This window comes from Paralichthys olivaceus, chromosome 4 (assembly GCF_024713975.1).
Source record: "Paralichthys olivaceus isolate ysfri-2021 chromosome 4, ASM2471397v2, whole genome shotgun sequence".
In the NCBI taxonomy this organism is placed as follows: domain Eukaryota; kingdom Metazoa; phylum Chordata; class Actinopteri; order Pleuronectiformes; family Paralichthyidae; genus Paralichthys; species Paralichthys olivaceus.
This window is the reverse complement of record NC_091096.1, coordinates 21,424,144-21,448,488: the sequence shown is the minus strand read 5'-3', so window position 1 is coordinate 21,448,488 and position 24,345 is coordinate 21,424,144. Positions and strand designations below refer to the sequence as shown.

The window sequence follows — 24,345 nt, the reverse complement described above, 5'->3', positions numbered from 1 at the left end:
AATGGCTCCGCAACCCTCCCTCCTAGCTCCCCACCCTCTCTCCGAACCCTCCTCCCCAGAGCTAGCACATCAGACAGATGCGTTTGACATTTACATAGCTTTCAACACTTCAGAGACAGGAGATTTACTCCAGCGGTGGTCCTGGCAGGAGCTGGGCCTCGACCTGGGCTGGCCCCCTCGACGACCCTGTAGCTTAGCCCTGAAATGAGGCAGGGCTGAGCAGTGAGGAGGAAGAGGTGGAAAAAGACCCAACACAGTGGGAGGGAGGAATGGATGTCTCGATTCTCCTAGATTTTTTCTCTGGTAGATTCTGATAGACGTGCAAGGGGAAGACAATAAGCGTTGTGCATCCCGGAGCACATTAAAACGACTAGCCAAATTAATCACACAGTTCCACTTGTCAAACGCGGAGGACAGTCTGCCATGAATTCTCCCGGAGAGATAGAGAGAGGGACCGAGGAGGAACTTGCCCAGCTACGTTAATGCTGGCATGGCGTCAACGACTGTCTGTATGAATACTGATCACAAAACTGTACTTGCTGCAAGAAATCTGGAGTAAAGAAAAGTATGTCACTGTCAGCTTCTTCTCAAAATAAACTAAGAAAATGAAAAAGATGAGAAAATATAAGTATATTACATTTGTGTTCTGACAAAATAATTTGAGAAAGAAGGTTTTTATCAGTCATTGTAAATTGTGAAGTCACCAGATTACATTTTAACATTTTGGATATAGCTTTTACACCATGATATATGAATCATATCAAAATTGTACCAGTGATTAAATGCTGTTAATCAAAATGTTAAGTGGGAGTAAAAATAAACACTGAATAAAAAACTGAAAATTGGCCACAAAAAACAGTGAGACTGCAGCTGCTTTACTTAATCCCTTGTCCAAGCGAATATGGTGTCAGACCAATAATGCAAAAACTTCCTACTGAGGGGGGAGAAATGGCTTCAGTTTAGAAGACATCCCTTGGGGGACGTAGACTGAGATACCCCTGATGGTAAGGGAGAAAGCACTGACAACCCCAGATCTCCTAGTGCGAGCGCACACAGAGGGGGTAATGGTCCATTTAGATAGTCGAGGACCAAAGCGGTGTCAGCTACAAGTGGAACAACACCAATTTCCTCCTCCAATTTCCCTCCTGCAGAGGCTGGGATGAGGTGCGGGGACGTAAGTGCTGTGGCCACTCTGATGGGGCGTGGAAGCAGAGCCTCGGGTCCACTGGGGACCTGCTGTCGGGCCCTGAAACATCAGAAGGATACCTGAAGTTCCCCTTGGCCTTGTGGTGAAAGCTGAAGTTAAGGCTTTCATAATATATCAATTAGGTAGATGGTTAGTTGCGTCCTCTTATGTTTTCATTCTTCCCGAAACAAACTTCAAAAGTCATGAGACAGAAAGGCTGAGGAGGTGGAGTGTGTTTGTACATGTGCTTACGTGTGTGTAAGCATGCACGTGGGTTGGAATTGAAACTGCCACATAAAGAAATAAATATACTGTGCACATAACTGGGGCAAAAAGCCGTTAGAGTATGAGTGGTGGGGCTGTATTAATATAAAGGTGTAGATGGCTTACATGTCACCATTGCATATGACTCTCTCAGCCACACAGAGAAAAAAAGTGATTGCTCTTGACCCCACTAGCTGTATCTAAAAGCACCACCTAGCAAAGTGATTTGATCACAGGATCAAATCTATACAGCCATTTGACCCCTGACCTCCCCAGCAGGCAGCATGGGAAGTCAGCTGATTACCCTGGGTCAGCCTAGGAGCTCTGGATTAGGAAAGTATTGATCTCAGTGAAGATGTGGGTTCTACAGGGAATGAGATTGAGAGAAAAAGCTCTGCCGGGTAGAAATGATATCGACCAGTAGGAGAAGCCAGAAGACAGGCTCGCACGTAAAACCATATTTGAGCTTGGGACCTAGGAGGCTGTGCAAACAGAGAGACGGCTTCGGCAAAAGCTCCTTTCACTGCGGCCCATTGAAAGAGGACAGAGAGAGAATGAAAGTGAAGGAGGATTGGAGAAGACAAGCTCAGAGAAATGCTCTTTGCATTAGCCAGACACAGAGGCCTCTGGTTCAGGGCTGACACACTTCAGGGAAGAGTCAGCAGGGGCCATGTAAATCAAGCCGGGGTGAGGAAAGATATAGTCCTGACTTGGGGCCAAGCTAAGCAGAATTTAACATTACCCAGAGTCCATGTAAACAGCACTGAGACCTGGCAGGGCTCTGTTTCACTTCCATGCAAAGTATGTGGCGAGGTCGAAGAGGAGGAAGGGGAGGAGGTCCTGGGACAGATTGATGGTGATAGCGGTGGAGGGTAAACTTGAAGAGCTGTCCCCCTTCTTCACTAAATCAAAGGACCGCCTTGTCCTTTCCAACAAGAAATCCCTCAACCTTTGCCTTCAGCACTCACTGGGGGAGTGACAGAGCCGGCTGGGCTGCCGGTGCGATCCTTGGAGGAGTTGGGCGAGGGAAAAACAGACAGTAATGGCAGATGTACGAGGGAAGAGGGAGCATTTATTCAGCTCAGAGAGAAAGAAGAAAACTGGAAGAAAACCTGAAGGGACAGGGAATATACAACTGTGTTATGAATGTAGTCATGGAAGAAAAATGGAGACATAGGTAAGAGAGAATGAGAGAAAAAAAAAACTCCACTGATTTATGCTCTTTTTTTCACATTTCTCTTTTATGAGCTTCATCTTGTCCCTGTTGACCATGTGACTGTAGCTAGCTCACTCTTTTGCCTTCAGAGATGAGCACACACACATATGTACACGCATATACAACCCTCAGCACCTCCCAGTGTTTTGACATGGCCCCGGGCCCAGTGCGGCTGAGCTGTAGCAGCAGACACTGGGCATTGGAAATTTAAGTCGGGGCGTAGGAGAAATTAGGCGAGGAGGCAAGGAAATGGGATGTTGACTTGAAGTGGCCCCGGGGGCAGCTGAGAGTCTCCCTGTGCAGCTCCGCTGGCTGCCTGACAGTTTGATGGAGCGAGTGGAGGCTTCCCCGCGGCCCGAGCCACCGTCTCTAACACTGATGTAGCTCAGTGAGGAACAGATTGAGCCTCCAGGCATCACTCTGTACTGCTACTCCCCTCCTCTCTCGCTCTTTCTCGCTCTCTGTACTGCTACTAGTAGCTCTGTCGCACTCACAGTAATCCTGTCAAGCCAACACAGAGACTCATGTACACGCAGGACATATGCATGCATGCACATACGATATGTGTTCACACAATAATCACAAACTGTATGCACGCAGGTACACAGAAAAAAAAGCAAAACCCACTGAGAGCCTGGCTCCCTCCTTCCTTCTCTTCCCCACGACAGTAATGTGATGAGCACTACAGATGCTGTTTACTAAGCTCTGGCCGACGCACAGGGGGAAGGAGGCGGAGAGGGAGGGTGGGATGGAAGAAGAGGCAGAAGGAGGTAGAGTCAGGGGGCTGGCAGGCCACAGCCATAATGAAAAGAATCTGGCGGCGGCCCACTGTGTGCTGGTCATGAGAAGCATGTGCTGCCGGGGGGCTCTACTGCTAATTTCAGGGGGCAGCCAAGCGTTTCACGCTAGACTTGTCATCGGGCCAGAGGGGGCATTCATACTGGGTGACAGCAATTGCGAGAGGGCGGGTAGATGGGTTTGGGGGGGGGGGGGGGGCAAAATGAGAGGGAGAAAGCTTTGGCTCCCTTCCCCCTCCCTACACCTCCTGTCCCCTCTCTGCAATGATCAAACGTTGTTGTAGGCAGCGTACAGAATTACAAATGAGTGTCCTGTGGCAACGGCTGGAACTGGAGTCAACTCTCTCCACTCTGCTCTCTCCTCAGGTGGCCATAAGGGGCACACCTCATCCTCCAACCCCTGCTGTCCAAATAGTATTTAATACTTATATTTTCCTTGTTAACATGACAATAATAATTGGTTAGAAAAGCAGGCTGTTTATAAGCCCACAAACTAAGAAACAGAGATAGCCCTTGTTCATTTGGCTGCGCCCCATCTGGGGAATATGGATACTGTCACTGGAAATTAAAGTTGATGTCACAATATCAATTTATATGGTGATATAGTAAACATTTTGGAAATCTCTAATGGCTGACAATCTATGATTATCTTTATGCCTTATCTATCATCATTGACTAACCCAAGCCCAACCGTGCCCTTGGTTACGAGCATCTTCCCCTATCTTCACAGGACTGGCAATCTGTTAAAGGTGAAATGACTGACGGACACATCTTTAATCAGGGCCATCAACTGGCCTGAGGATTTGGTGAGCACTCAGGCTTTATCTCTAAACTGGGCTAGATAAAATGAGCACAAAGTCACTGGAAATCGTTAAAGGGTTGAGACCAGAGGAAGAAAAAACACAGATGGGGAAAAAAAACACCCTGTCAGGCTGACCCCTAGATTGTGGATTCAATGGAATGAGAGACAGAGGAAAAAGCAGGGGGCTACAGAAGAGTAACTAACAGCTGGGCTGCCTCCCCCTTAAAGAAGAGGAAAAAACTGGCTCTAGTCTGGCAGCCAGGAGAGGGAAGCAAGGGATGAGCGAGGATGAAAGGAGGAGTGTGAGATATGAAGTCAGTGATGAAAGGTGGGTGGCTGATGGAAGATGAGTGGATGGGGAACAGGGTGGGTAGTGTGTGTGTGTGTGTGTGTGTGTGGGGGGGGGTGGTTACCAGCTTGCGAGGGGAAACTTCTGTTCATTGACTCTGAAACAAGCCGTCACACAAGAGAGAAAAGGAATGGATGGGAAACAGAGAAACAGAGACAGGGAGCAGTGTAGAGTGAAGGAGGAGTGAGGGAGGAGTGAGGGAGGGAGGAGGCAAGCCACATTGCACATCTTCAGGCTGTGAATAATTTAGAGGAGCACTGGGGAGACGAGACGAAGATGAACACAAAACACTGGCAGCGTTTGACCTAGAGCTGCAGCTACATCAGTGCACATCACAGAGCGGAGAGCTCTCTCCCGCTCTCCCTCTTCCTCCCCTCCCTCTCTCTTTTGCTCTTCTTCTGCCTCCCTCTGTGTCAAGGAGGAAACAGCTGTACGCTATTCTTGTTTCGCCTCACATTCCATGAAACTCAACAGAATGGCTGACAACTCCGTTTCACAAGGATCTCTCTTTCTCCCAGCCTGCTCTGGGCACATCAGACGAGCTGGAGGAGCCTTGCAGAGAGTGGATGTGTGTAATTCCAGGTGATATTGGACAGATACGTCAGATACACGTCTGTCTGCACATCCACTGATACGAGCAGGACTTTAAATGACATCACAATGCACGAAAAGAAACATCTTAGAAAATATTAAACATGAGTTTAGCCACTTTGCTGCCATGACATCAGTAATTATCAGTGTCAGCTTAACACTCTGCTGATGTTAAAACAATTACTTTTAGCTATTAATTGAGCTTAATCAAGCAAAATGTCTTATATTCACTTTCAGCCTCTTAAATGGGAGAAAACACTAATCAACAGATTATTTTATCAAAGCTCAGACAGATTATTCACTTCATTAATCTGACTTTAAAAATTAAAATAAATGAAATACATAAAATAGTAGGAATGTAAAAAGTGTGTATGTAATATCAACCAACCAGTACGTGACATTACTTTCCCATATCAATAAACCGATGTCAGGAGACATAATGCAGTGTGAAGTGAGGGACAGAGCTGTGAGCAGCCAAGCAGTGCACACTGCGGACAGCAGCAGTAAATAATAGCTGCCCTGTGATTAGGCACAGAAGAGGTTAAACAGAGCTTGTTCACGCCGCCTTTGTCAAGGTGCCATGAATCATCTGACCTACTGAAGTGTGTGTGACTGTGTGTGTGTGTGTGTGATGAAAGGACCACTGGGCATCTGTGGTGGGAGTGACAGTTGGGCGGACAGAGGGCGGTCTGATCAACCCAGAAGGGAGGGGCCATTTATTACTGTAATTAAGGAACCGTGGGGGAACCGTGGGAGGAGGGGAGCGCAGAATGTAAATGGACACTGATCCGCACGTCTAGTAAATCTTTTTTGGATAGACGTGATCGTATCATGAGTACGGAGAAGTGGTGTAGAGAAGAGGACTACAGATGGAGACCAAACAAAACACGAGATACCTTGGTTTTCTCTCTGTTTGCTCGCCCCCTCCTTCCCTCTCACTCTCTCTCTCACCATCTCCTGCTTGGTCTGCGTGGCTGATATTAATGGGACGTCCCTTGTTTGTAAATGTGCCAAGTTGTGTGCACCACTGCGGGCTGTCTATTATAGCAGGCCTCTGGGGCAGCTTTTCCATATGGCATCACATATGGCACTCAGCAGCATCAATTAATGTTGTTATAATACTGATTTTTATGAGCTCGGGTTCCACTCCTTCCCTCTCTTCGCTACCCCTGCAACCCCCCCCACTGTCGCTGATTCTTTTGATTCTTTAAAATGCCTCTCTTCGATTCCTGAAACCTTCGACAACCTGGCTTCTGAACGGTGGAGGATCTAAAAAATGTTTTCCTGTGCCAAATTCTGAGAGCTCCTAGCAGCTCCACTGAACCCCACTCAAAGACCTTCAGAACGACTTTGTTCCTGCTATGCCGCAGAAGAAAAGGGAACGCTATTGCCAGCGTGTCAGAATCTTTGCATCTTCTGTGAAGCTGAGAGACAGTGAAATATGAAAGAACAGGTGAGAGACAAAAACAGCCATTACACAGACTGAAGACTATGTTAGATAATGTAACATATTTGCAATCAAACAAATTTTATCGCCCCGATTGTACTTTTGGTCACATTAGCCCAGCGACCGGGCCTATTAGCGTGTTAAATTAGGCCTGAATTTATGCACAAAACAATAGGCAGATGGATGTAAGAACAGAATCTGAGGGGCCTGGTGCCTTTGGTGGTGGATGTGACAGCAAGGGAACAAGAGCGTAGCAAAAAGCCCTGCTTAAAAAGCTCCCAGCCACACCAGCCTTGTCAGCGTTGCCACAATTAGAGACTAGATCACTGGCGCTTCCCAGCGAGAAACATCTCACCACCACTCCTCAATGGAACTCTTTTGTTTGAGGAACACACTCAAAGCAGGGTTTTAAAACGTTTCGGATGGCTAATCACTCTCAGGATGAAAGGCCCTGGCGTGTTCGTTTGTCTCAGCGTGGGGAGCTTCCCTTGCCGTTTCTCTGTCTCTGATTCTGACTGTTTTTGTTCGTTTCTTTTTCAGCAGGCAGGCGAGGCAGGCGAGCTGGCAGGCAGCGCTGTTTGAAGGTGCAGTCAGACCTGAGTGCAGGCCTGATGCTTTGTAGTGATATTTCCAGCAGCACAATCTCATTACTTTTTGACGTGGGAGATGCGTGCAGGGGCGGATTGTCATTTCACGCTGTCAAAAGTTCCGTGAGGGAACGGAGACGGGAATGGAACTTCAATGACCTGCGTGCCTCTGGCTCATCAAGACTGAATATATTAAACCAAATAACACAGATAAAAATCCAGTGAACCAGATCCTTGAAGATTCGTGTAAACTTAATGTCCAGTCCCCAGGGGTGCTGAAGGAATTTCTCACCTTATCTATAATCCACAATCGGATCTGTTTCACAGCCTCCAAAACCTGTCGCTGTACATCCCCTGAACCTAATTAATCTACATACATATATACACAAACAGGCCTTTGTGCCTTCAGAGGAAAGGTCGTGAGGGAAGCATCCCACACCTCTCAGAGATGGTGAGAGCTCCTGGACGTTTTCACAAGGGACAATCATTGGCAGCTCCCTCCTTTAAAAAAAACTGGGGGGTATCCCTCGAAGTTGATTTCACACTGAGTTCTTTCAATGCAGAGAAAATCTTTGCTCTGTTTAAGAAGCTGCCAGGCACTGATTGAAGCGCCTGGTTACCATGCGAACCCCAGCCTGTTGCTGGGGTTACTGTCCCAAAGTGCTTCCTGGGTAATTTTCGAGGTCACTGGTTTGTGCACGCCTATGCGGTGCAGATGCGCCCACCCTCATTCAAGGCCCAGCAGGAGCTCTTTCATTAGGCCCAGTGAATGGCCTCATTCATCCCCTTCACCACAATTGGTCACGCTGCGTCTCCGCAGAGGGCCCAGGACAAACTTTTCTCTCTTTCCACCCCCTGATCTTCCATGCACCACCCACCTTAGTCATGCTTCAATTTTGTTTAGAGCCATGAGGTGGCTGGAGCTTCAGGGCTCATTTTTGACTGCGGACTAGGACGATGAAATACTGACATTGCTGTCTTTTTCATCTTTGAAACTTTAAAGGACACATTTCTACAAGTTAATAAAGTAGAATAACGGGACATTATATAATTTTTTATATTTGGTGAAACGTACTCTCAATGCTTGAATCTGGCAACAATGTAACATGTCCATAAAAAGAATAACCTTTTATATTTGCATATATTTTGAAGGTGCAGTATTTTTATGACTCATAACTACATGAATCCCTTTTTCCAAACTCCTATTTCTATCTCAGTGTTGCACAAAATCCCAGAAGATCTGTTCTAGAAGAACTCTGAGCCATTTCAACCCTAAGTTGCATCTCTCTCCACTCTCTCTCCTGTAACTGCAGTGCTTGGCCATGCTAGTGGCTCCTCTACACCGTGCCTCTATTTAGTCCTCAAGCGAGTTTCAGCTCTGCCCTAGTGAGAAGTGACTAATTGTCTTGAGTTGTTAGTGTGCCTGGAATGAGCTCCACTCCAATCGCTGACAGGGGTGCGCAATAATTTTGTTACTCCCTTCCTCCTCTCCTCTCTCTCTTTCTCCTGTTTGCAGCAGATTTACCCCCACTGCTTCTCAACCTACTGAGCTGTAAAATTGAGTGGACGGCAGGCAGGATACAGAATGAGACCTGGCATCGTGGACACACTAACCTTGAGGAGGGCCACTGCTGCTGGCTGCACCTAAAGAGATGGAGACAGAACGTCAACCATATTGGAATGAGGACGGTTAAAATGAAGAGGGAGGAAAGTCCAAGGGTAAAGGGAAAGGTGGAGACCCTTTCTGAAAAGGAAAAGCAATATGACAGGCTTGGCAAAAGCAGGTCTTAATAAGCACGAGGATGGAAAAACACAACACATAGATGACAGGATGTCAACCACACAGAAAAAGGAGAAAGCATTATCATCCAAACGGACTTTGTCTATCCTTAAATTCCTTGTTCTTCCCCACTCCTTCAAGATATATTAGAGTATGTAATGTCTATCCCAGTGTACACCTCAGCTGCTGAGGTGCATATTATTCATACAACATTTGCAAATAGACATCATCATTCTGACAACATGGACATATTTTGTAAAAAAAAAAGTTAATTAAAAACTATCCTGGAACCTTTTATGTTATGTTTAAGCAGTTCCAACTAAACTATCCTTGGTAATGAAATCAACTTGTATAGTTGCTCTTGGAACGAATCTGGGCAATCAATTACTACGAATCACAAATATACTAGTTGCGGTTTAGATGTGAACAAATGGAGTCTCAGTCCCTTACAGATGATATTAGTGCTCTGAGCTGCTCCCTCTCCACGAGAGATTAAGCAGGTTTGTACTCTCCCAGGCGGGCAGCGCTCCCCCTCCAGGGTGCTGCACTATCATTTGCAGGAAAATTACTTCAGTAATGAAGAATCCAGGCCCATAAATCCTCATGGCCTCACCTTCCTTCGCCGCCCAAGTCTCACTGAACAGCCAGTAAAAAATCCCTTTAAAAAATTCATAGTGCAATTTTGCTCAAATCCCTCCCAGCAAGCACAATTATGGAACTTTCATCTCAATTGATTTATGTCCTGGGCTACAGGGGGAGGGGGTGACTGGGAGGGGGTGGGGTTGCGAAGGGGGAGAAAAACAAGTGGTAAATCATTGTTTTTAAAAGCAAAGGCATAAGGGCTTTTGTCACGTCCCCCTGCATGTGTTTTGTATTGCAGGAGATAGTTGGATAGAGAGGTGCGTGGATCGGGCGAGGAGGAAGTGGGAAGACAATGTCTGAAGGGTTTGAAAGCAGAACTGAAATGGCAGGAGGAGGAGGAGGAGAAGGAGGGGGGAGATGGGGTGAAAGGAGCGGTATTCCACTTGATTAATAACACTAATCAAATTATACAGTGTTCCACTGTGCCCTGAAATCTGGGGCCATAATGTCCTCTAATGGCGAGGTTCATGGAGCTAAACTTCAGAGGGAAAACACGGCGCTGACTGCTGCATGCCTTAATGAAGGCAGTAAAACATCCATTTCCAGAAGCCATGAAATGAAAGGCAAGATTGTACTGTAGATGTGCACCCAGTGGCTCCCCCACTGCAAAAAAATGGAAGGCTGTTAACACAAAAGACAGTGTCGGAAAAAGAGAGAGAGAGAGAGAGAGAGAGAGAGAGAGAGAGAGAGAGAGAGAGAGAGAGAGAGAGAGAGAGAGAGAGAGAGAGAGATGCAAGGCTATAAGAAGAGAAATGAGGGGAGAATAACACAAGTGAAGAGATTTAAAGGGCAAGAACACCAAGAGTATTAGGATATAAAAAGAAAAAGGATGATGAAGTGAGGATGGAGAGACTGATTGGTGGATGCTCTCAGTGCTTTATTTCCAGAGAAGTTCTCTTCTGGCATGAAGACAATCTCTGTCTGCTGATTATGGATGAGCCAGCCTGGTTTACTATGTCTGTTATACTTAGTGCTGCTGACAGGAGCCACAATTCATCACTATTTAGTTGCTGATGCACCTAACCACAGCATCCTCCCCCTCATCTATCTCAATGCCACTCCATTAGAGTATTCCCTCTGTCCATCCGGGCATGCATTGTGTTGATCTATCCAACCATCTGTATTGCCATCCATCCATCCATCTGCTCGTCAGTCCGTCCATCATACATCTTCGCTACCATCCGTCCGTCTATACATCCATGCATCCATCCACCCATCTATCAAACCATCCAACCTTGGGAAAATATAAAGATCTGACACTTACAACAACATTGTTCTAACCTTAGCTGTCAGTTAGATGCTCAAGGTAAGCTATTAGATTATGTCTGGGCATTAAGTTATTCCAAAAGGCTGTATGACTTCTGCTGGCAGCGGCACTCTACATGTCTAACGTCAAGATCGAAGCATTACAAGTTAAGATCACTATTGACACAAAGTGCAGTCTTGCAGAAAAAGTTTGCAGCATTACAACAAACTTAGACTACAGACACTTATATTTATACAAAAGCATTATGGTTTGCATTTAATTTACTAAATTGCACATGTTACAAACAATCAAATCAGCCTTTGAATCTTGAATAAAGCAAATGTTGTTAGTAGTCCTTAGGGCAAAATTTCATCTGGAGAGCAAGGGGAAAAAAACAACAAAGCTGAGAAAACACAGATTGCTATTGTTATTATTATCATAATTACAGCTGTGCTTATCGTGCAAGCAGCCTCAATCAGGATAAAATACAGTTTCATTTGATGAAGCTTCCTGTTTTGACTGGCTTGAGTTTGGAAACCACACACTTGGCTGGTGTGCCAAAAACTCAATCAGGCACAATTACATAGCCATCAGATAGAAATGTAATTGATTTGAAAGCTGACATGAGATATAACTACATTACAGTGGAGGCACAGTGGGGAGCCTCCTTGGGGACAGGGCCTACGGGGAGCTCATTACAGCCAGGCTTTGAATTATTGAGTGCTATGGCAGTGACATTGAGGAACAGAGGCGGGCGATTGGCTGTAACAACTCAGCAAGTGTTTATCTCAACTTACAGCAACCTAAGACATCTGAAGGAGTGATCTGCCCGAGCATGAATATTGCAGGGCGAGAAGTTGTAATGGTTCATAACTGGAAGGGTTCAGGCCAAGATAAGAGTGTGCATGTGTGCACGTCATGGCGCCTATTTCCCCCTGAAATATTTGTATAGAGTGCAACTACAGATGCATGGCAACAAACCAGCTAGTCATCAGGTCACTTATTTAGTGGCTTGGTTTGCATTTGCAGTGATGACATCACATGTCACCCCGTGTCACAATGAGAGCTGTGTTGACACAGCATGGTGCTTTGTGAAATTTACTTTCACTTAAGTAAAATCTGCTTGGCTGGTTTTAGTGTTGTCTAGTTTGGTTATTGGGAGCTTGCTGTTTAGGTTCATAGCTAGCAGGAAAACTAACAAAATGCCATACATGTGTTATAACCAAAACATTTTCATTTTTCCACCTTATTCTTAGCTTTACAGACACAAAGAGCTTAAATTAGGTGGCAACCTCCCTGGAGTGAGGTTTTAGTGTGGGGGAGTGAAGTAGCACATTTGCCTGACCCTGACCACCAGCCTACAGGCTTTCCCTGAGGTACTAGGGGGGACTATTGAGAGGATAAAGATATAAGTCAGTGCAGAAGGGCCTCGGCATCCCTGAGGAACCTAGTGACTGCCTACCTCTGGGAGAGCTATGCCCCCTAGGCTTCTGCCACTGATCTCTCTCTGTCTCTCTCATTCTTCTATCACTCTCCTCTCTCTCCTCACACAGGCCTCTTGTGAGCTTTCTCACAAAAAATGAGAACTCAATTAATTCAGGCGAAATGAGGACAAGAGAGGAGGAGGTCTGGGGAGCCCAGGGAGGCAGAGAATGAGCGAGAGAGGGAAGCCTGACAGAGCTGCTTGTCAATCTGTGGCCTGGAAACGGCAAACAGAGCATGAGGTGACTGTGCATGTGCATTAAGTCTTTAGCCAAGCTAATCCTGTCTGCAGTTTAAACATGGCTGATGAACGAACGTTCCTCATTACAGAGGGGGATGCCGGGTATATACACAGATCAGAAGGAGGCAGACAAAGAGAAAAGAGCAAAGCTTGGAAGAGATGAAAACAGAAGACGTGATTAAAAACATGCTGACACTCCCTGACAATCCCCTGCATGTTGTTTATTACATGGATGCTGTGGGGTCTCACATGCTGGCCCTTTATTAGAGTCATAAGTCATCTCTTGAGTTGACAGTTACTATTATGACACCGAGGTGACTGGACTGGAGATCTTAACCTAGAATTACCACCTCTGCCAACCTGTCAAGTTGCAGTGTACATCAATGTCTGTCCAAACATACAGTCAAGACTAGTGTGTGTAAGTGCATCGTGTGTACGTTTATTGGGAGAAACAAATTGAGCAATAAAGTTGATTCTGATGGAACAAAGACTAATTGCATCACCGTGGCATAACCAGACCGTCCAATCGTTTCTTCACAGGCAGTCTACAGATGCGTAATTTCATCTCAGAGCAACAAAGGCTCTGATGGGCGGATCCTTCTCAGGCCAACCTATACCATCATGCACTGCCCTTCAGTGAGGAAACTGTTTTTCTAAGGCGGCAGCAACTGATGAGACACATGTAAAATAAACGAGGGGCATAAAAAATTTCTTGTCATGTCCGACTACAGCTCTGTTGCTAGGCGACAGAGGCAAGACAAGCTGGGGACTCAAATTGCAGAAATCCTTGCAAGACCACCGACTCATTTCAGTCTCGGCCTTCACAGGTTACATGGCTCAAAAATGCTGCCTACTTTGGTCCACCAATTAAGGCACAGCTAATGTTTGATGTAAGGCTGTTACTGCAAATAAGCTACAAAATCTAAAACATAGATGCTTCACACACACACACACACACACGTGTGCACACACACACACGTGTGCACACACACACGCGTGCACACACACACACACACACGTGTGCACACACACACACAGTTTCAAGGTGGGCACACAAGATAAGTGTCACCAAGTCTGACTACATATGAAGAATCTATGATCACAATCTTCCCTTCTCTTCTGCAGTCATGACAGTGAATAGTGACAATAGAAAATTGTTTTTGGTAGAACATGACACCGACTGAGGTTGACCTTTGACGTTAAGGTTACATAACTAATAGACATAAAGAGGAATTTTTTAAAGTTCACATTGACCTTGACTTTTGACCTTTAACCTCCAAATTCCAAGTGAGTGTTTGTGCCAAGAAGAAGAAACCTAAACAGCCCCATTATCAGAAATACCTCAGCCTCTGTTTGACCTACTGTAATGACCAAATGTTAGTGTTGAAAGGCTGCATATGCAGTTGGCCACTTTATGAATGTGACCTGTGACCTTGAGAACATGGGCCCCATGCTAAAGATGCAAAGTGTGTTCAGATGGACAACAGTCATCTATCTTGCATGTGCCCGGTCACCCTGCTTAATGCTATATTAAGGTGCTACAAGCCACCACACAGCTCAGCTAATTTTCTCATAGCCTTGCAGAAAAACTGGCAGAAAACCAGCTGGTGGAGGGGGCTGTTGCCAGGTTTGAGGTCACTAGCACACACAGACAGACATACAGACACACACACACACACACACTATGCTAAATGTGCTAAAAACAAATTGACACTGCAGACCCTTTTTTTTCATCTGGTTTGTTGCTCAGAGCACACAACTGTTTTCTGTGTGTGTCAGAGAGAACTAAAACAACAAATAAAAATAAATGACCCATTTTTACCCTTCAACTACTTGTAAGCTGTGAGATGTTATCTCCATGCGATGGTGTTATGAAAGCAACCACTTCCCTCTGACAGAGAGTAAATCTCACCGTATTCAGGGATATTTTTATGTTCATTTTTGACTGCAGCGCATATATTACAATGTTTTACCAGTCCCAGCTCTAGGACCAGGCTTGTAAAACAGGCAAGTCAGACAGAGCCAAATTCTCATATGATATTTACCTTGCATGTAAGGAGACAAGGGGACTGTGGAAAATGTGTTTCCAAGAAAATCAGTCTGTCACTAGTACTTATAGTGATTGAATAGCCTGTAAACAGAATCAGCAGACTTACTTGACGCTCTCTGGGAGATACTAATATAGTTGTACTTCGAGGAGCTGAAGGGAACGAAGGAGGTGGGGCGTTGAAGTTCATGAACTAATCCGTGGGTGCAGGAGCTTTTAAAATTACCCTGTCTCCGGACTTGGCCTGGTCTCTGAACTGAAGCTGCAGAGTAAAAGCACAAGACTGTTGAGCGAAGTACGTCAAGTCAGTCATAAGACACAGTCGGTCAATGGCCGATAGTGTTCCTCGGATTAGCCCAAATTAAAATTAGATCTATCTTTAACAATCTAATAAAAAAAAGCCATATGATGACACTTTGCCTCATTTATGCTTTCCATCTTCTCCTCTGCAAACCTCAGAGGAGAATAAATTCTCCTTTGTTCATGGTGCTGGTAAAAAGATCATTCTGCTAGTGTGCCAGCAACTCCCCAATCTATGAAATTTATCACAGTCAGAGATCATTTTCTTCCAGATCTATTTCCAATCAAGAAAGTGTGGAGGCTGCAGATAGTCTTGTTGATGTTGCAGGTCCAATTAGTGGCAATATGAGCATGAAAATGAATTAAGCACACAATTTAGCACTGCAGATGAAGGCATGTCTTTGTGTCCTCACCACACATCAGCTGACATTGATAATGTATTAAGCCTAAGGATATTACACTAATAAACAACCTAAAAAGAAAGCAGCGTTCTTCTACGGCCTCAGTTTGGGGCCTGCTTGTAATGAGGCGTGAAGCTTTTTACCACAAGGTAAACAACACAACATGTTTGTAATTTAAATAAAAGTATATCCAGTTTCTCTGTGTCGACCAAAGTCCTGGCAAAATGAACAAAATGACTCAACCCTAGTGGCTCCGACAACACAAATGTTAAAGCATTTTAGAAGTTGTTCCACTTTCTTGATGTCAACCATCTAGTGAATAATTTATATTTTCTGAGACAGTGTCAATTTCCAAAGAGCTTTGAGAGGGGGGAGGGAGGGAGGAGTGGCATTGAGAGTTCACACTCTGCAGCTACAGCAGTTTGGAGGTGAGCCGTTTTAAAAATGTGAGAAAAACCACAACCTACGTAACTATTGTGCAAACATGTAAAACCACAAAGGATGCTGTGAGTTGCTAAAAGCGCACATTATCTGTATATCTAAGCCACAGCTGAACCAAACTGAGGCTTTTGAAACTGAAACTGAAGTCTTGTTTTGTAACTGCTGACACGGGCAGATATATGAAGAGAAGAACATAATGAATACACATGTATAAAATGGTTGAACGACTACAAGACTTTTTCAAATGATATGCTGTGGCCACATCCCAACCAACTTGCACATATGAGAGTTTTAGGGGTTACATGTCAGATGGTGCTGTCGACCACCACTATCATCAAAACATCGAAGAAGATAACCTATTTTGGGAGCAGTTAGCAGTTAGTCAGGTCACATGATTTTAAGCCTGTTTTCGAGCCGCAAACCAGTTTTGGAAGTTGCCAACAAAAGCCCCAGATCTGAGTCAAAAATTCAGTGTAGGAACGGCAATCAACATCCGCTTTGCGTGAACTCTTCAAAGACTCAACCCTAGGGTGTTGCCAACACACCTTCTTGTGTGTGTTTATCAGAATCAAACTTAATTTAGAGACCAGTCATACTAGTCTAGGGTTTCTCCTGGTGAAAGATCGTATAATACGTGACCCTCTGTCCCCAGTCATTCATGTAGACCGCACAACGACTGCAAGACTCCCATCAAACAAAAACCAAGCTGTGTAGCGCACAGCAATCCAACAAATTTGAAAGTTGTGCAGTGTCAACTTGGCTTTACAAAGTTCCAGACAACCATCAATGATGTTGCTTTGGAGGGTTTGTATTGCATGTAATGCAAAAACGTTACGAGTAAAATTGAGTAAAATTGCTCTTTTTACCACAAGACAAAAAAGATACAACCCGAGAAGGAATTAACATGTACTCTATGTATCTAAACTTTAAGACTAGTCCATAGAAACTCACGTAAATCACGAGACACCTGCCCCACATCTCCTCTGACATGAACCAGATGGAAGGAAAAGAAACGCTATGAAACCATTTGGTTTTGTTTGTCCTAATGGGGTCGTCTTGGCTCAGGGAAACCTTAGCCTGGCATTCACTCTAATCCCCAGAGAATGAAATGCAGGGCCAGCAGCATACAGATAAGGCATCAAGTGATTGCATATCTGAGACAGACCACCGTAGAAGTCTTCAAACGTGGCCTCTGTGACACTGCTAATTTGACGTCCCTTCTCCTGTTCTGCACTTGGCCTCAAGGGTAGCCCTCTGTATCAACTTACATCCAGCCGGTTACCTTCAAATAACAAGAGCTGCATCAAGTTAAACGGATTCAGTTGAGCAGAATTGCACACAGTTCATCGGCTATTGGCTGGCGCTGGCGGAGTAAATGACAGCGGTGTGTAGAGCGGGAGAGTATCAGTTGACCCAGACTAATTATTCATAGGGCCTTGTTGTGATGGCTGCTGCTCTGGTGAGGTCTGGCAGGTGCAGCTAAAGGGAAAACAAAAACATTTCCATCGAAAGCAGAGTTGACACCGCTGGGTATCTACAGGAAACTTTGAAAGAAATCTGATGCCTCAAAAGGGGGAATAACATATCATCAACAGTGGTGAGCTCTGTGTGTTGTAAATGGATAGCAGTGTGACAGCTATACGTTCCCAAATGGAAGTATTTGATGCAGTGGAAGATATGATTTAAGAGGGGTGGCTCGTGCATGGCGGATAGAATTGAGCAGCTCTTTGAAAAACTAGTGCACTAGCACACTAGTCCTCGCATCCACAGGCAGGCATTGCCTTGAAATTTGTAATTACTGTAATTGTGATTTCAACAAATGGGCCTCCAATACGCACTTTACGGCAAAAATACAGGTTGTATTACCCATGGGGAGTCGACCAAAAGCATCCGCCGACAAAGCTTTCATTTAAAAGTTCTTGTATAGAAAGCATTTAAAATGTTCAGATGTCTAAAAAAACTATCCAGAAAAATACTTTCTAGATGCGTCTTTGCCTTAAGCAAAGAAACGTTGTGACTCCCACAATGAAAACAGAAATTAAGCTTCACATTTACGTCCATCTGAAGTTCTTTCTCACCTCTCTTTACAATTAAAATGAACCACAGAGATGTATACCCACAAATACACACACTAAAGGCCCACTTATAAAAAAAAGCACAGTAGTGTGGCAATTAGCGGCTGGAGAGGACGAATGCTGGATCTGTTACAGTTGTTGAATGTTAATTACAGCGTTTTACGGTGCTGAGGAGATAACGAGTTAGCGCCTGGTGACAGCAGCGACACGTCCTTTAACGAGAGCCGTGGAAATTTATGAAACTTGAGATCAGGGACAATGAGGCGTTACTGGCTTGTCAGATGCGCTCCTGATCACCCTCCCTTTGTCCTAATGAAAACAGACACTTGTTTCTTTCTGTTCTCTACTCCTACCAGCGCTGTCAGCCCGGAATGATAATTGTTCATCGAGGAAAGGTAGAAATCAGCAGATTGGGATTCAGCCCATGTCCACTCTAAATACCTTATCATCTAACATCACCACTGCCATTGTTTAATCAGCTTCTGTCAAAATTTTACAGCAGGAAAAAAATAACCCCAAAACATGTGGACACATACAGGCCTTAGATAAACATGGGGTCATATTACAGATAATTCCCTGTCTGGGGCAGGAAGCATAGCCAGTAGCCAGACAAATGTGAGTGACCATTCTTTCCCGTCTGTCTAAATAGCGAGGGATCAAGAGCTTGGTGAAATCCGGGGGGTTAATATGGTCATGTTGTGAAGCCTGGTTTGGAATTTAGGTTAATGGAATCATTGATAGAGCTCAGCTCTCATGCCAGCAACGCTTAAGAGGATCCATACTTTATGATTTAGACAAATCCTGGGACATTCTTCAAAGTTTCCCCGACTGACCCTGGCAAGACTCTTTGAAACACATGCACACACACACACACACAGATGCACACAGACTCACACACACTCACGCACGCACACACACACACACAGACTCACACACACACACACACACACACACACACACACACACACACACACACACAGAAGATTTCACTGGGTCTGCACAGTCACTGCTTACCAGAATCCCCCAGGCTGTTTCAACAGCCTAAATGGCTTTTATCGGATATTACATCAGTTACACTGGGGCAAACATGGCCCCCAATGGAAATATTAAGCATAATAAAGAGTAGGAGAGCCTGTTTTCTTTTTTCCCTGGTAAATTACTCTTTCTAAATTACTGAAATGTGAGCTAGAAAGTACAGTAAAGTATGTTTTTTTTAAAAATTGTAGCCCATGTCAAGACTAGGACCCTGGCAAAACAAATAACTAAGCACATTATAGTTAGATTTTCTTATCCAACTCTCCCACTCAAATTACAAAGCATTTACTGGACTAAACTGAGTACATTTTTGAAAAAACTTCTGCAAGAGCCATTGCTTCTGATCAGTAGATCCTGGAGGAAAACTTTATTTTAAGGCGTAGAATCCCTCTGTTTTGGATAATTATCACCCTATTTCCTGACTGTCCAATAAAGCTAAAGTATTTTCTGTCTGACAATAACATCTTAATTGAAAGTCAGTCAGACATTGTACTATAACTACAGCCAAATCAGTCCCATATTGTGTTCTGCACTTTTAATATTTTTTTGATTCAATGGATCATGGTCTTCTCCTGCAAAAACTTACTTGATAGGTGGTATTGACCTGTAATTGACCTGCTAACCTGGTTGTAAATTATATGACTGGGAGAACTCCACATACAATTAGAACTGCACCTCTAATAGTAAAGACAGGTGTTCCTCAAGGATCTATCTTCGGACCATTTCTATTTAAATAAATTATCTTTATGGAAGATTAAATGGCTGTTAAATAAAAGATTGATATTAAATACCAAATGTATAATATTTATGTGTTCCTGTTCATCAACCACTGATTATATGGCATCTAGGTTGAAGGCAAGTTGAATTTTTTTTCAAAAAACACTGGATGTAGTCGAGCATGCCGCGTTGTGGTTTGTAAATGGTGCAAGCATCCGTATGCATCATTGTAACTTATATGTAATGGTTCAGTGGTCAATGGTATATTTCCATAGTATATGTATTTGCTGACATGTTGCTCCAGCAGCTATAACACTAGATTAGCAGAAGAAAATTCTCCTCTTGGTCCCATACATCTATAGTTTGGTGTGTGAGACTGCTTTTTCCTTTCAAAGACTGCAACCATGGAATGAGTTTCAAGACAGATTAAATGCATCTTTACCTTGTCTGGAAAAGTGCTGACTATCTCTGATTTCTGATTTAATTTGAATTATGGATTCTTCATTTTCAATACAAATTCTAGGATATTAGATTGTCTTAGAACTAATGTATTAAACTGTATAACCAACCCTCTACCCTTGTGCATTATTAAAGTATTAAAAGAGACAGACCTAATTATTGGGTAAAGTACAGATTTGTTTATGATTATCTATTTTGAGATACACACAAATATGGTAATGGTGACAGATAGCAGCAGTTGTATTGTGCACTGTGGAGTGTAGTGGATTTAACCTGTTATTGTGCTTTTTGGCAGTTTTTTTATATATACGTGTATGTCCTGGCTGTGTGGCTGTTCTGCTGGCTGTACAACACATTGCCCTTCGGGGACAATACAGATACTTTGACTTTGAATAGTGTGTATCAGAAGAGAAACGGCCAAAAGTGTATGCGATGCAATGTTTCACATCCGGCTTTGGATTGCCACTAAAATGTTTACAACATGCTTCTTGTGTATTAATGAGGCTTCAGAAGACATCCATTTCAGCAACACAGTATGGGTGCATATCCTTGAAAATAGTGACAGACTCAGGTATTTTCTGGGCACGCAGGGAATTGGATGGTAACGTCAGGGCAAATGCCTTCTCCATTGGAGGTCGTTTCAAACATTTTCGCAGATTGTGTATTTGGGTTCTGGGCTTTCAAAGATTTGTGGTATTTCCTAAGTATTTTACCTCCATTTTGCACATCTTGGATATTGGTTTGTTTTGTCTACTTCTTCACTTTCTTCACAGTTTTTAATTCAGAAATACTATCAAGACTGCCATGTTTTATGTCTCTCACATGGTCAGCGAGTCACTCGGAATAGCAATGTTAAAGATTCATACACCCACAGTAAAGGGTTTGGACATTTAGGAAATAACTTACAATTTTATGAATCAATATTGGATCATTCAAATGAACATCAGACTGAATATTCATCTTACACAGACCTACTCATAAAGTTAAAAACACATTTTAAAATCAGTTATTTCCTTTAAAGGTACAGTGTGTAGAATTTTGTGATATCTTGTGTTGAAATTGCATGTTGCAGCTGAACACACCTCACCTCCCCCTCTCCTTCCAAACATGAAAAAGAACCTGTGGTAGCTTCAGTTGTCATTAAAACTCAAAAGGTGTTTAGTTTGTCCAGTCTGGACTAATGTAAAAAACATGGCGGCCTCCGTAGAGAGGGTCCCCTCGATGTAAATATAAAGTATTTAAATATAAAGGGCCTTTTCTGGGGTAAGAAAACTACAATTCATACAATTTAGATGAAATGAACTAGTGAAAACATCATGAGGATTATTCTTCATTAAATATCTGCCAATAAATCCTTTCACCTAAATCTTACACACTGGACCAAAAACGTGTGCTGTTATACACTCATGTTTTTTAACCCCTGATGTGTAGTTGGGGCGTAATCCCATTTGTAATTTTATGTGGGACTTTTTCAATCTAATTTTTGACCAAGACTTCCTGGCAAAATAAATATATCTCCAAGGTACAGTATTTTCTTGTAAGATAAAGAAAAAATACAGAAAATGAAAACTAAAACAACATCCCTCTGAGTTCACTAGAATTAAGTGATATTAAGTAACATTAATATCAAAGTTCCTTAACTCTCTTGTAGCCATTTGCTTGTGCAATGTAAATTCACCGATTCAATTCCTAATATCCTCAGTGAAGCTGCTGAACTGTTATAAATACATGTGGTGGGAAAAACAATAATTTATGCAGCTGCAGGAGAAGTGACGAGGCTCCTGGAGAGAGCAAGAGAAGATCTTTTAAAACCACTGAAGACGAGGCGCCGGGGATGGTGTTCAGATGTCAATAAAAACAGGTGTTAACCAGCTTAGCTAAGATGTTAAGAGCTTAGATAATCCTAGCCTGGATCCAAGAGGGATCCGGCTCTGGAATACTAATGCTTCGGATGCACTGTTAAATCACACTGAGTTGATTAGGGGGGTAGGTTTGAGTGGTACTGCACTACTGCTGCTGCTGCAGGATTACCAAAGATTGAAGAGTAAGAGATGTTCACATATAGATAACACTTGGTTGTGAGAGGGGTCATCGAGGTCTACAAGCAACGATCTCTCTTTAAAAACTGAATTTATTTTTTACTACAAGAGAAAAAGCCAATAATGTAACATGTAGGTCAAGATATTCACCTGCCGTGTAAAAAGCATTTTACTTTCGCTCTTAGATTTAAGTCATGTTCGGCTCCTCCATCCATCAAACCCAAACATGTTTAATGGACCTAAACTGTCCAGTGTTGGTGAGCTTTGTCCAGTGCAGCCTCAGATTTCTATTCTTGGCTGACAGCAGTGGATCCTGACAAGCTCTTCTGCTGTTGTAGACCATCCACCTCAAAGTTAGACGGGTTGTTCATTCTGAGATACTGCTCTGCTCACCACAACTGTAAAAAGTTGTTATCTACGCTACTGTAGCACTTCTGCCTGCTCCAACCAGTCTGACCTCTGACCTCTCTGTTTCCATCAAAATGACTGCTGCTCACTGGATGTTTTTGTTTTTGGGTCTTCAGCATTTCAGAAACACTAATAGCTGCCTGACTGGCAGCTGCAGAATTTTATGAATTGAACTGCTGCCACAGGACTGGCTGATTGCTTAACTGCTTAGTCGTCTTTTACCAAGAATTTGAAATGCATTTATCATGCAGCCTGTCACTTATCAATAATTTCTCAACTCGCTGTGAACAATTACATTTATATTGTCTAGTTTTTACATGTCTTAAACATCCAGACTCAGACAGTATCATCCAACTGCAGAGCTATGCCGCCACCTATTTTACACCTGCAGATACTTACCATCTACAGGCAAATAAAGCAAATGTGTTCATCTGTACAGTAGTCGTGTAATTTCCTATCTGACCTGGCGACAGGACTGTCTTGAAAACTTCTTGGCTTTCAGATATGTTTTAAACACTAAAAGGTTTTTGTTTCTTTGTTATGATCTCAGGACACATAAAAGTACTAAAACTAATGAATATGCACATTTTCCTCGAGACGTATCTGAACACAGATAGCACCAAAAACGAATGTGCAACTAAAACTAAATAAAAAGCAGCTTTGCATGAAAATGTGCCTAAAGAGGAAACAGCGACAAATTAAGTTTCATCCAGAAAATGTAACTCTGGTGTACAAACACACCCCCTCTCTCCATCTAACCACTCCTACACTGTGAAAACCCTCATCAGTGTCAAAGATGACACCTCCATTTGGATAAAAATCTAAATAAACGCGACACTCTGTTTCACTTAATCGACTTTGAATGCACCACCTTGCCTGCTCCATACGTTCACACACTCTCTTTCACGCCACCCCATAATCAAATCAGCATCTGGTGTCAGGGTGGCTTGCAGTTTGGGGTGTTCTCATTTGTAAACACCACCTGCCAGTTCTCACTCTCCCCGGGTGACATTAGCGCAAGCGTGAAATGTGATTTAGCGTTGAGCAAACCTCTGCACCGCGTGCATCTGAGTCTGCCCACCTGGAAAGCGGGCATGAATAATCTATGGTGACCTGAGTCGGAGGCAGATTTCATGCATAAGACACTAGCCAGACGGCGCCAACAACGCAGTCCAGCAGGATAAACTGTGCCGATGAGCTGATTTCATCATCGCTGATGGGAGGATTTTGCTACATTAAGTCTGTTATTTCTTATATCGCCTGTAAGCACCCAGATCAATCACATTACATACATTTACAGAGGGAAATGTACAATGGAAATGAGTGTCATTCTTATCAACGGAAACTCCGGGCCTGACTGTGTCCTGGTGTCACCCTTAAAACTGGGATCGATCAGCGCTCATGCATTTCCCCCTGCTGACCACTTTATTTGCTCCGCCACAAAGCTGTAAGACAAGGTCCTTGTTAATCACACACATTTAGCTATTGATGCAAAGCCTTTAAGCGCCAGGGAAACTAAGAAGATCAATCATAAGACAATTTATTTTCATTGGTCAGGTCTGGTTAATACGAAGCCGCTTCACGCCTTCTGCATGATCACACATAATGTAATCAGATTTCCATTGATGGAGTACCGAAGCTATGATTAGATTTCCCAGTGGGGGTAAAGATATACATGTAGACATTCACTCCTCAGCACTCTACACATGCTATACAATTGGTGCCAAGTGCACTGTAACATGGAGCAGCAGACATATCACCTTTATGCTGCCAGCATCTTGCCGTTTGATGAA

General features: G+C 43.6%; 1 protein-coding gene across 16 annotated transcripts in view; it reads right to left on the bottom strand.

The window, feature by feature from the left end:
- fbrsl1 (fibrosin-like 1) overlaps positions 1–24,345 on the bottom strand; it is a 279,449-nt gene that overhangs the window by 94,574 nt on the left and 160,530 nt on the right. For 13 of the 16 annotated variants that reach the window (XM_020093934.2, XM_069524201.1, XM_069524198.1 and 10 more), the window contains exon 5: positions 8,854–8,883. The exons of the other annotated variants lie outside the window; for them this stretch is intronic. In XM_020093934.2, coding sequence (XP_019949493.1) covers positions 8,854–8,883 — 30 coding nt within the window. The remainder of the gene's footprint in view (positions 1–8,853; positions 8,884–24,345) is intronic. 16 annotated transcript variants of the gene reach the window in all.